This window comes from Haliotis rufescens, unplaced genomic scaffold (genome assembly GCF_023055435.1).
Source record: "Haliotis rufescens isolate VD_foot unplaced genomic scaffold, xgHalRufe1.0.p SCAF_35, whole genome shotgun sequence".
Taxonomy (NCBI): domain Eukaryota; kingdom Metazoa; phylum Mollusca; class Gastropoda; order Lepetellida; family Haliotidae; genus Haliotis; species Haliotis rufescens.
The window spans coordinates 2,809,364-2,823,388 of record NW_025964057.1 but is presented as its reverse complement, the minus strand read 5'-3'; the positions used below and the strand labels follow the sequence as shown (position 1 = coordinate 2,823,388).

Below are 14,025 nucleotides of genomic sequence, written 5' to 3'. Positions count from 1 at the left end.
ACACCAGTACGCCATCTAGCGAAAGTTTGTTTGTTGTTTACCACCTGTGCAATTCTTACTATCTAACGAAATATATTGTAAGAACTGCACAGGTGGTGAAGTGGAAGATGATTTTCTACTACGATGTTCTCTGTATCAGACGTTCACATCTAACCTACAACCATCACTCAGAAGCCTAAATTCAGTAACGTCTCTAAAATATAAAGATCTCCTCAATCCTACATCTGTTTCTGCCAAAAGTGTTTCAAATACCATATACCAAACGTCCTCGGCATAATCTAACCCAGGTTACCAAGTTAGAAAATACCTTAGCAACTGCATGCATGTCCAGCTTGTTCATGTGTGAATTGTTTGTGTATAATTTTCTATGCATCAATATTTAATGTATTAGATGTACCGCTTGAACCCTGTCCTATGAAGACTTTCTGTACAAAACCTTCTATTCTACATTCAGACGTTGTACTGCTTGTACCCTGTCCTATGAAGACTTTCTGCACAACAACTTCTATTCTACATTCAGACGTTGTACTGCTTGTACCCTGTCCTATGAAGACTTTCTGCACAACAACTTCTATTCTACATGCAGACGTTGTACTGCTTGTACCCTGTCCTATGAAGACTTTCTGTACAACACCTTCTATTCTACATTCAGACGTTGTACTTCGGTGGATCTGTAGCACTTCCATCAGATTGTGGAAGATAGTGTAACCTCGTTAATACGGACCACTTTTTAAACTGGAGTGAGTGAGTGAGTGAGTGAGAATTGAGAATGGACATTCGGCAAACGCATAAACTAGTAGACTACCTCACCGCTCCGTTTCAAACTGAAAACATGGGCACTAGCACCTCACCATGATTCGTGAATACGGACATTTGTTAATCCGGATGATTTCACTGGGAACGGTATCTTCCGGAACATCAGGATTTAACCATTCTTAACACGATCATGGCCGGATAACGGGGTTTCAAAATACTTTTCACGTAATGACTGGATTAACGGGGGTTCACCATATTAACACGAACATGACAGGAATAACAGGGTCTCGACTTACTTAACTTGTTATGGCTGGATAAACGGGGTTTCTTACTTTATGTTCTTTTAGATGCATTTCTGATCGAAATTTCACGAAACAGTATCAAATACATCTTAAGAGAAAAATGACGCTGAATTGTCGTGGTCTCTCACAAAACCTGCGACGACGAATGTAAATCCACGTTACGACCCGGCCAGCGTTATGAAATGTCAAAGTGGAACATTTAATAAGAACTACTTTGGACGCTGTTTGTGTATTTTACTTATAACAGTCTCAATAATACAATTTATTATCAGCGATTAAGGAATCAGTGTCCCTGAAGTTTGCCATAACAATACACAAGCCCCGGGTAATGTTGATACAGCTCATCAGCAGTGCCGAGTAATGAGATTATACACACACCACGCTCCCTAACGACCCTGTGAGGAGAAGGTATCAGCCTCATTACACGGGTCACGTGTGTGTAACTTCCGGTAAAGGAGGCGCTCAGTATCGGGGACAGAACAGCGCCTCTGGTGTGCTGAGTGAAGGTCACTGGAACGCGTTATTGAAAGACGTTTCATTAGATCATTACTACCTATTTCCACAGGCGATGGCTCGCGTTACATAGCAGTAAGTGTGATCACACGCGCGATCGGACCCCGAGGGCATATGCTGTTGCCACATATATACGTCTCTGGTGGGTAGAGACTTTATGATACCTACCGCCATGGTACTGTAATAATCTAATTAATTATGGCCATTATTACCCATTCAGTGGGTATGAGTTTGCTTGAGTGAGTGAGTGAGTGAATTGGGTTTAACGCCGCTTTTAACAGTATTCCAGTTATATCGCGGCGTGACAGCTTAACGTGGGAGGAAAGCTCGAAGTGATGCAGGTCTCAGACGTTTACCACTTCGGTGAAACCCACGAGCTCGGGTATGGTGCTGACAAACCTAGAAACATAATCGGGGCGAACCGGGATTCGAACCCACAATCATAAGTTTCTGGCTTGCCCAAGGGACGCAACTCTGCAAAGCGAATCGCGGCGCCTTAGACGACCGGGCCACCTGTACCCCTTTGAGTGATTGAATAGTGATAACGCCGCAGTCAGCAATTTCCCAGGAAGATCGCGCGGCATGAAAGTAAACAAATATGAAGATGAAAAACACTACCTACTTCACTGTATCAAACCATGAAAACAAATTATTTGACTACATCCTGTCAAATAATGAAGCCATCAATATAAATTGCATGTTTCCATGACTATCATTTCAAACAATAAACACCCATTCATCCTAATCAACCGTTGACATTTTATATATTACAATATCAAATATGTAATTTTGATTGGTTTTTGTGTCTACAGGAGTGTGAATTATATATGTCTGTATATATGAATATGAATCATAATGTTTGTCTTAACAAAATTGCATCTGTCTCGTAATGGAATGTTTCTGCAATAAATATTATCTTGTCTTATCTATTATCTTCTGTCCCAGATAGACCAGTGACTGTAATCACGGGGACGATTCACACATCCACGCATGATGACGCGCAATCCGCTAAGTCATTGAGTCCACTTAGTCGACTGGGGGACCTAAGGTGAACCAGATCCACGCGGTACTAGTGGGTGTTAAGATATATTGAGGGATAACCTATATTTGATAGTGTGAGTGAGTGAGTTGGGTTTATCGCCGTTTTTAACAGTATTCCAGTTATATCACGGCGTGTCAGCTTATTGTGGGAGGAAAGCCCGAAGTGATGCACGGGTATGGTGCTGACAAACCTAGAAACATAATCGGAGCGAACCGGGATTCGAGTCCACAATCAAAGGTTTCTGGCGTGCCCAAGGGACGCAACTCTGTGCCTTAGACGACTGGGCCACCCGTGCCCCCTATATTTGATAGTACTCATAAACGAAAAAGAAGGTTGTAGCGTAATAACATATATACACGTTAACAATTCTCGTTAACGTGGTGGTGGTGGTGTGTGTGTGTGGCGGGGTATATAATTTTTATTTACTGACCAATAACGAGTTTCTGTGCCTCCATCCCTGTAAATGAGTACATTCAACCAGTTCCTGCTCTACGTCTGGCCTCACAGGAAGACTGCTGTTGTGTACAAGCATCCAACACAGAGTCCTTGGATAGCATCCATCTCCAGGATGGTAAATCATTCCATTAAGTACGCGTCGTATGTAAGTTACAGAACAGACAGATATGGACTTTGAAACCTGTGGATCACTACACGCGGCTACCCAGGATCAGACAGCCAGTCCCCGGCCCTCACGCGTTGTTTACCGCACCCCCTCTGTGTTGCATCACGTGCACCCCCAGGGGGGGGGGGGGGGGGGGGGGCTCGACCGGTTACAACACAGACGCTACCATGTCAATGTGACCTCCGATTGAGGCTGCCAATATTTGAAATAGAGCCCAGGTACACTAGGCAGACTCGAATCCCCATGACAACGCCACAAACAAGTGGTATTGTAGACAGTTGGTGAGATACAGGTGTTTATTAATCTGTCTAAATGTGAAGACGAGCATCTCTACAGACACGCATGTCTATAAACAAAGACATTTTTAAAGCGTGGCCTTCCTTCTGTCTTTCTTCCCGAAAAGATCCAGGTTACAACTGGCCTTCAGCATCCCATGCTTGTGGTAAGAGGCGGCTAACGGGATTGGGTGGTCAGACTCGCTGATTTGGTTGATGCATATCATCATATCCCAGTTGCGTAGATGGATGCTCAATCACTGGATTGTCTGGTCCAGACTCGATTATTGACAGACCGCCGTCATATAGCTGGAATATTGCTGAGTGAGGCGGAAACAACAAACAAACAAACGAACAAACCCAATTCAACTTTGCTCACAGCTTCATTGAATGATTTGAATCTATTTGCATCAACAAATATGGTGTTCAAATAGAAAAACCTTAGAAGGCGTGTTATCTTGACCGGCAGGGACGGGTTATACACAACGGGGATGTTCCTTCATCACTGAATGATGTTTTATCAAATAACTTCATATGAAAGCATGAGGGTAATATTCTGCGTTAATGGCAAGTTAAGGACATAAAATAAGATTATATCTTTTGATTTGCAGCTTTGTAATGATGAAAACTATTACAGCTTGAACCATCATCATTACATGCCAGATTAACACTGATTTTGATAGACTTCCTCAAAGCTTAATAGCTCCCCATCACCGGATGTTAACGACACCAGATAGGTCAACCACGTTCTCTCTGAGGTTCGCCATCTTGGAAGTTGTCAGCGGGGCGGAACGAATGAATGAAGCATGTGATGTGATGTCACAGGCCAAGGTGAGATCGGTGCAGCTTGGAGGTGACGTGGTTTGAGTCTGCGCAGTGAGGGTGACGTGGCTGTGCACCGGAAGGTCTACTGAGGACTGTCACGTATTCAGAGCTGACTGATTCACACCGTCACAGAGGACCGTCACTGAGGACTGATGTATTTCTCACATTCCCCATTTTTTTGTCACCTCCTACATACACGACTGCATGATTTGAGTCATATATTTGCGACAAGGAGTACAAGAAGTAGCCGTCATATTTCATGTTCACCAACCTCAGCCGACAGACGACATATTTGATTTTGAAGAACCCTAGCCGTCAGACGACGTATTTGATGTTGATCAATCTCAGTCGACAGACGACATATTTGATGTTCACCAGCCTCAGCCGACAGATTTGATGTTGAACAAACTCAGTCGCCAGACGACATATCTGATGTTGAACAAACTCAGTCGCCAGACGACATATCTGATGTTGAACAACCTCAGTCGACAGGCGACATATTTGATGTTACCCAGGATTGCCTAAACCCCAAGCGCCAGAATCTGACCCGTGTCAAGATTTATCAGATGGAGGCTCTGACTAAGATGCAACATTTCCTACTTCGTGCAAAGTAAACACTCTCTGTCTCTGACATTCCCACGCCACAGGGCGGAGTAATGTACATGCCATCTGAAAACGTGTCAATTACAGGTTTATCTCAGATAAGTTTTATACTTAATATATTTTACACCCACTGATAGGTCTATGATGTAAGCACGTTTTGAAGATATTCCAGTGTGATTCAACCACTGTGATGAGGACTGCCCCACCGTGTGGCGGTGTTCAGATGACGTATGTCTGCCGCCATGCTGGGTCCTGTGTTGCCGATTCATTCAGTCTTCCACTTGTAGCCTAGCCAAGATGGCGGTACGTGGACATAAATCACCACCTCCACAGCACCATGTGTGACAACGTCTAACAGGCGGAGATGTTTGTGGGTGCAGATGCATGGGTGTTCTAACACTCGCAGAACAAGTGTTTATGTGTGCTCTCCTGTAGTCGAAATAAATTGGTTCACAAACTCTATGTTACGAAGCAGTAGTGGGATCAGAACCCGTGTGTTTTGTGTAACGAGCGAAAGCGTTTACTGGTGGGCCACCCTTATCAAATAACTTCATATGAAGGCATGAGCGCAATATTCTGCGTTAATGGCAAGTTAGGGACATAAAACAGGATTATATCTTTTGATTTGCAGCTGTGTAATGATGAAAACTATTACAGCTTGAACCGTCATCATTACATGCCAGATTAACACTGATTTTGATAGACTTCCTCAAAGCTAAATAGCTCCCCATCACCGGATGTTAACGACACCAAATAGGTCAACCACGTTCTCTCTGAGGTTCGCCATCTTGGAAGTTTGGTTCACAAACTCTATGTTACGAAGCAGTAGTGGGATCAGAACCCGTGTGTTTTGTGTAACGAGCGAAAGCGTTTACTGGTGGGCCACCCTTGGGGATTAGACCGCACGTTTTCTATGTATGGAGCGAACGCCGTCACACATGCGCTAGCCTTGATGGGAATAGAACCCATGAGTAAATATAACGCTCACTATAGGGCCATGGTGGTTAACAGGCCCCACTTGTTCTTGGTAAGGGTTGAGCTGCACTTGAACGAACTAGAACATATGCATTCTATGTAACTAGAGCACGAACATTCACGGCTATAACAGGTAAACAGCCGGGCAAAATAAAGTATACACTCATGTTTCATGGTGGCTAGAAATGAAACAACAAGAAATGGTTTTTTGATAGTGATGTATTTGATAAGGTAACAAAGAGTGTGTTCTGGAGCTTAAGTACTTAGTGCAGTGTTTGGAAGACTGTTTTCAGCCTAGTAACGTTTTGATAACGTTTGCAATTTTTTGGTCAAATCCAATTTTAAAGTGAATACTTTCTTTTGTCAGCAGTGTAGTCAGCGACAGGTACATACCTCGAGGTAGTATTTGTGTTCCCTCTCCTTGACGGTGAGGGCGTTGGCGACGGCAAATACGATGCCGAATACAACCAGCAACAGACAGTAAAGTCCACACAGCAACTTCGTCATCGCTGACCTTGAGGGAGAAACAGAAGGTCATATGAGACATGGCAAACATACAGTACGCTCAATTAGAAAGATTGAACAGGTACCACGCAAACACTGAGCTGTAGTAGAGTGCTGCGACAAGTACACTGAAAATGTAAAAAACACAAACACGTTGGTTACATGATCATAAGTACATTAACTTCCTAATAGGGTAGGACCCGTGAACGTTATCTTGGCTCGATCTCATACTGTAGCCGCAATGGACTGTTTGAATTGTATACAGAGTGAGTGAGTGAGTGAGTTAGGTTTAACGCCGCTTTTAACATTATTCCAGTTATATCGCGGCGTGTCAGCTTAATGTGGGAGGAAAGCCCGAAGTGATGCAGGTCTCAGACGTTTACCACTTCGGTGAAACCCACGAGCACGGGTATGGTGCTGACAAACATAGAAACATAATCGGGGCGAACCGGGGTTCGAACCCACAATCATAGGTTTCTGGCGTGCCCAAGGGACGCAACTCTGCACAGCGAATCGCGGCGCCTTAGACGACTGGGCCACCCGTGCCCCCGAATTGTATACGGAAGGTTCAATACTTTATATAAGGGAAGACAGAGATGACATTTACATCTCTGCACTGACACGAGACTTGCACAGGTCTTGGCGACCATGCTAGTAAGAGTTGACTAACGAGATCGTGTGGTCAGGCGCCTTGACTTGGTTGATGCATGTCATCGTATCCCAATTGCGTGGATCGATGCTCAGGACTTCAATCACTGGATTGTCTGGTACAGACTCGATTATGTACAGACCGCCGTCATATAGCAGGAATATTGCTGAGTGCGGCGTTAAACAACAAACAAACAAACCCAATAGGGTAGATATATTTGCATTATTCGTCACGTCAGAGTCTTGCACATTGTTGGTTCAGTGGGGAGTTCTTAGAGATGTAGCTCTGATCACAAAATATATATACTGTTATTCATGAACGTTTTCTCAAAGGACGTATGTCTCCTCAGTCGAGGTGAATAATAAGGTAAATTAGATTTTTCTCATTTCAGAACCATCGAAACAGTCAATAGTGTAGCGCGGTGTCGATGTCCATTGTAGCGTCTCATCGAAACATCGGAGTGAGTGCGTATGGTTTTACGCCGCTTTTAGCAATATTCTACCACGGCAGGGGCACCAGAAATGGGCTTCACACACTGTAACCATGTCGGGAATCGAAGTCGGGTTTTCGGCGTGACGAGCGAACGCTTAAACCACTAGGCTACCCGACCGCGCCTCGATGCATCGGACAAACACACAGCACCAATAGTTGGCCCACGTTGCTATGCAAGAGGAAAGGTGGTTACCGTGTTTCAATTGCCTTGAACAATTGTTCTCACACCCGTCACTTATACACGGATTGTCTCCTGCTGAGGTGAGTATTACTCCATCTGCTGTTTCCTTTGACATGCTCTGCAACTCCTATCTAAATACATTCATTCGTGTTTCCCAACCCCGCAAAGATGATTGTAAACCTTTCAGATGCACATCAGACTTTCAAAAGTGTTTCTCAAATCTGCAACCGTCCTTTACAACTACTCCATGCATAGTGTTCATACGTCATATCCATTTCAGGTGTCCCCCGCCGCGATATTGCTAAAAGCGGCGTAAGACCATACTCACTCACTCATACTTCATATTTATCATTTAACTAAAGCATTTATCCATGACATAAGCTTATGACATAAAAACATGTATGTCATACCCCAATGTCATAAGTATGCAAATTAGATATGCAAATTAGATAACCGGAAGTGGGACTTTTTTCGCCGGTGCAACATGGATACCTTTGATGTTGGAGACATTATTTCAATTATTCTGTAAAAGTCTGTTCAAGTATTTTCTTTAAAATAATCCGAGGAACTTTTTTTCTCAGCGAAGGAATATGCCATAAAGGAGTTAGGAGGTTGTTTATTTTGATTTACACGGCTATGGAAAACATCACTACGCACGATCTATACGTAAGATTTCGACAAGTTGCTAATGTTAATGTTTAATGCAATTATTCCTTAATTGGGAAGCAAAAATGTGAAAATGATAAATAGAATTCATCACTCGTGTTTTTTAATATGGGAAATATCAACCTCGTCCCGTTAATCAGTATTTGCCTCGCCAAAGGCTCGGCAAATACCGATTAACTAAGACTCGGTTGATATTACCCATATTAAAAAACACTCGTGATGAATCCTCTATATATTAATGTACGTCACATCAACGGTATGCATCGGAGTAAATGTGGTATGATGCTGGTATGATGCTGGTATGCCTCATTGGTATCTGTAAGACACTTTACCCATATTATCAAAGTGCTCACTAAAACATAGTGTAAACTATTCTTGAAAGGTATATCAATTTTTTAACAACTATTTATTACGCGCCACTATCTATTGTGTTTTATATGAACAAGGGCATGGTCCTGCGCCATTTCTGGAAGCCTCGGCGAGTCTAGATGAAACTGCACCAAGTTATTATTATAAAGAACGGTTTTCTTCGACGATGGGTTAGCCAATGCCGGCAGCAAGAGCATACAAAGAGAAGCAAAATATTTACATATATCAGGAACATAACGCACGCGCATACCTAGACATACATTATGAGCTATAAAGTACCCACTGAACAAAGAATGCATAGCGTACAACCACTTGGCAACAAGGGCCCGTATATTCATAACCTTACATCAACATCCTGTCCCAGAGCCGGGGTAGTTTTCTATGACCCGATCTGGCCTGATATTTATAGACTGTAATCTGACACTCTCGTCTACATCTCGAATAAAATGTGATGTGTGAGATGTTTATGTGGTGACGTTATCGCAGTACTAGAACATCCTAGGACCGGTTTGAAGATAGCGCCAACCCTCGTCCTACCGTGTATGTTTTAATATGTACTCCCAGGTTGCAGGAATGTGGGTGTTGGTGTTAGTAAAGCCTTGCTCAAAGGCTGTACTGAAAGAAAAGTCCATGTAGGATAGTCATTCTATCGTCCTAATAGGCAAGTCTAGATATGTGAACAATCTGAGGATTTCCCGTCTCTTATAGGGACAACTTGTTTCTATTATTTACATAATCTAGAAATTATGACTTAAACTAATAATTATTGCCTCAGAGACCTGTTCAAGTCTAGCGTTGCTGCAGAGATCTAAAATTGATCTTTGCCTTCCCTTATAAAAATAGTATTGAACCTTCAGTATACAACCTTCAGTATACAGCTGCAGTCCATTGCAGCTACAGTATGAGATCGAGCCAAGATAATAACGCTATGGAATCAATGGTAAGCTATAGGTTAATGCAATGCCACACACGTTCAGACACCAAAGGTAGGTAAACATCCCCACACATAACAATGATTTGGACCAGACAATCCAGTGATAGATATCATTAGCATCGCAATTGGGATACGATGACATACATCAACAAAGTCAGCGAGCCCGACAACCATATCCCGTCAGTAGCCTCTTACAAGCATAGTCGCCTTTTACGGCAAGCATGGGTTGCTGAAGACCTATTCTAACCCGATCGTCACGGGCTGTACCATGAGTTACCACAGTAGGACACAGAGGACAACGTGACATACCTCGAAATAGTACGTCAGTAAAACTGTTAGGTTCTGTTTCCCAAGACCTGCAACCCCGTGACTTGTCGCTCCCCCTCGATCTGCCTACTACATCTCTAAAGGTAGTGGACGTTGGTCAGGGAACATCTGACCACTACCTGTCACGTGTTTTAGTTTTATCTTAAACCACATTCCAGGACGTTTATAAACATATAGGATCTATGGTGAGCCTTCTTCTAAACATTATTGTGGGACGTAAACATGATGGGTGATAGGAGCTGATGATCCCAGCCCTGGCCTTTGAAGCTGATTGAATGAGTGATGGTATCGGCTTGAGTGGGAGATGGATGCTGGTACCCCCTGCCGATGTAGGAAATACAGTATGGATGTAATGAAATCAACAGCTTTTATAAACGGATATTGAGTTCATATGTAGTTTTTATGCTGTGGTAATGCTCTATTTTCCAATATGTACCCCTACGAGCTGTATAAACTGTCAAAAAGAAGTTAAAGAACTCGATTCTTTCACATCGGGTGTTCTTTAACTTCTTTGGAGAAGTATATGACATATTTCGTCGTTACTCTTTATCCGACTGTTGTATTTGATGACGTCAGGTATAAGCTCAGCTCGGAGGAACTGCATGTAAATGTGTATTCTAAGTTTATTGTTTCCGGATATGGACCTGGCTCGTCTGACCTGGCTGTGGTAAGTGTGTATGTCTTCATAGGCGGACAGTGCAGACACCATCAACGCCATCACCATCACCGCGAACCCATGACAACGTCGACATCATCACCGCAAAGCCATGACTGCGTCGACACCATCACCAGAATTCATGTCAACGTCGACACAATCACCAGGAACCAATGGCAACGTGAACATCATCTTCAAGAACCTATGACAACGTCGACACCGACACCAAGAACCCATGACAACGTCGACACCATTACCAGAATTCAGAATAATGTCGACACCATCATCAAGAACCCATGACAACTTTGAGACCATCACGCGTCAACACCATCACCAAGAACCCATGACAACGTCAACACCATCACCAAGAACCCATGGCAGCGTCGACACCATCACCAAGAACCCATGACAACGTCAACACCATCACCAAGAACTCATGACAACGTCGACACCATCACCAAGAACACATGACAACGTCGATACCATTTCCAGAATTCAGAATAACGTCGACACCATCAGCAAGAACCCATGACAACGTCAACACCATCAGCAAGAACCAATGACAACGTCAACACCATCACCAAGAACCAATGGCAGCGTCGATACCATCACCGAGAACCCATATGACAGCGTCGACACCATCACCCGCGACCCTATGACCTTGTAGACACCCGGTGTTCACGATATGAGGCGCCGCTGCCTTTATACGAGCTGAATGAGTGTCCAGGTATCCCCCCGTCACGTGTGGTATCCATTACGCTGGAAGAGAGGGAAGTGCGTCCTCTGGGCAAAGTGTGTGGATCTTGCCAAACACCAATTATAACCAGAGAAGTCCCATCACCAGTGGTATCCATTAGAGAAGTACACTCCACGACCTTCCATCTTCAGATGTTGAAATAAGGAATGTAAGAGAAGATTATTGTAAGGAGAAGTTTTCCAGAGAAGTAGATATCTGTCATCAGCAATAACTGCAGTCTCCTCGTCATCATTGATGTACCCCACGACCCAATACCCCAACAAGCTAACACAAGCATGGCAACATGTCACGTGACCTCAGACCCCACTCTACCCAGCATGCACTGCTGACATACCCTCGTGCCAGGTCGCCACACATCTGTGTCTGGTTAAAAAAAGACCAGAGTTGATACCTTATATCCCCAGGACGACAGAAGGAATGGTCTGAATGAAACACCAGCATGAAGAAGCTGTGATAGTGACGTGAGAGACATTCTACAACTCGTCCTGTGTGTAAATGTTACCAAGCTACTCCGTAAGAACCAGGGATTCCTGAAGGTCGTAACCTGAGCTTGTGGATACACATGTGATCTGTTGTGATCTTCATCTGATACTCACTCTACACAGGGCGGTACCCCCTGGGGTGGGGGAGAGTGTAAATGTCAACAAACACCCGGTGTTCTGGTGTTCAACATTTCCATTGTTCATTTGGCCACATTTATGGATGACACATTTTATGTGAATATTATTCCTTGGCTCTAAGATTACATCTCTTACACAGACATGATATATACGAACAGATGTTCAAAAAGCCTTCTAAACGTACATCCTCTCCGAATAAATCCCTATGTTTTCAGTTATAAAAACAAGACAGACAAGCTTCCATTCAAAAACAGTCGTCTTCAATTACTAGCTACACACAATGCAGGACGTGTCTCAGCTCTGACAGTCGACATCTGGATGAAGCTTAACTCAGAAATGAGACCATGTGAATATATCACACCATCGGTAGTAGCTAAACAGTTCATTGAGATGCATGGAGGGTTAAATTAACCACTGAGAAAGCATTATTAAACTTGGTCGTGAAGACAAGTAATGTGTCTTATGATTTCAGATCTGTGGACAATGAACAGTCTAACACACATACACAAACAAACAACGGAGAGAGGAATACACCTATAAATACATTGAATCTATTTACTATGAAGAACCAGCCAAAGCTTAGCAGAATTCCAGATGAAGACATACACAGAAGAACTGTGTCAACAAAGATGCTACAACTACACGCTATCTAGGTTATCAATACATTCACCGACAAGTATGCGGTTTGTATCGCATACACAGGACACGTGACCTAACCGTCATGTGTGTCTCGTGCTCTGCACGCGCTAGAAGCTAGAATCCATCAAGACCTACCTCGCCATGTTGCCGGGTCCCCGAGAGTGACTGCACTCAAGCAGCAGCGTTGGTCTGGGACCCAGAGGAGGAGAGTGGCTGACTCATAGCACGGCCTCTCTACCTACGTGTTTGTGTTTACACGTGTTTTTGCATTCACACATTCCTCCCCAAACATACACGCTACCATTTTCATCTTTAATGTGCCACAGACTGCCAAGAGAGCGAAACTGTTTGACGGTGATAATTTTTTACAATGACTAATTAGTAGTTACTTATAATCCACCAAACCACCAACGACCACCAACGCAAACCGAGCGTACGCCTCATTTTTAATGGGTTTAACGGACAAGGTGGTGATTCCTGAATTTAACTACCTGCCAGTCTCTCTGTTGCCTAGCAACGGCATATACTTTCTATATGGAACAAACTTGTGCCTATAAATACACACAACCGCAACAGTGATATATGTAGCGGGACAGACTCCTAAATTTAGTCGTGGATATCAGCTCCACCTAAACAAAGCGATAAATCCACATTGCACCTTGAACATTTCCCCTTCAAACAGCTGAAAGTCAGTAAGACCCGACCCGGGAAGTTTCGGGTTGAGGTCTTCAGCAACCCAAGCTTGCCGTAACAGGCGTCTATGCTTGTCGTAAGGCGCGACTGACGAGATCGGTGATCAGGTTCGCTGACTTGGTTGATGCATGTCATCGTATTCCAAATGCATGGGTCGATGCTCATGATATCAATCACTGGATTGTTTGGTCCCAAATCGATAATTTACAGACCACCGTCATATAGCTGGAATATTGCTGAATGCGGCGTTAAACAAACATACAAATAAGTCGTAGACGCTGCTGTGTTGGCATTGAGAAAAAGTCCATGACACAATGCTTCTAGGACAAAGAATAAGAAATGACGAACTTTTTGTTTTGAGAAACAAGCTGAAAATTAAAAAACTAAAAAGAGCCGCTTATTTGAAAAAATCAGGCAGTTCTGTCAAAACTTGAGTATCGTCACACCTCTCTGAAGTCAGTTCCTGGAATATCCTTGAAGGTGATTACACAGAATTCCTGCCATGCTTCCTTTATAACAATCTGCTGTATGCGTGTTCAGATGAAGCTATCTCTGCACCCCGATAGGTGTGCACTCGCCAGACACGGGGCAAGTTAGTTCAACTTTCTTCCACTCGCAACTATATA

The 14,025-nt window shown here is 43.5% G+C and overlaps 1 protein-coding gene across 4 annotated transcripts in view; it reads right to left on the bottom strand.

Moving 5' to 3' along the window:
- Positions 1 to 14,025, bottom strand: part of LOC124134439 (proton channel OtopLc-like) — a 68,509-nt gene that overhangs the window by 8,752 nt on the left and 45,732 nt on the right. For 3 of the 4 annotated variants that reach the window (XM_046499247.2, XM_046499246.2, XM_046499248.2), the window contains one exon: positions 6,307 to 6,427. In XM_046499247.2, the coding sequence (XP_046355203.1) occupies positions 6,307 to 6,427 (121 nt within the window). Of the gene's footprint in view, positions 1 to 6,306; positions 6,428 to 12,841; positions 12,927 to 14,025 lie in introns of those variants that run through there. The other variant, XM_046499249.2, reaches the window with a different exon arrangement.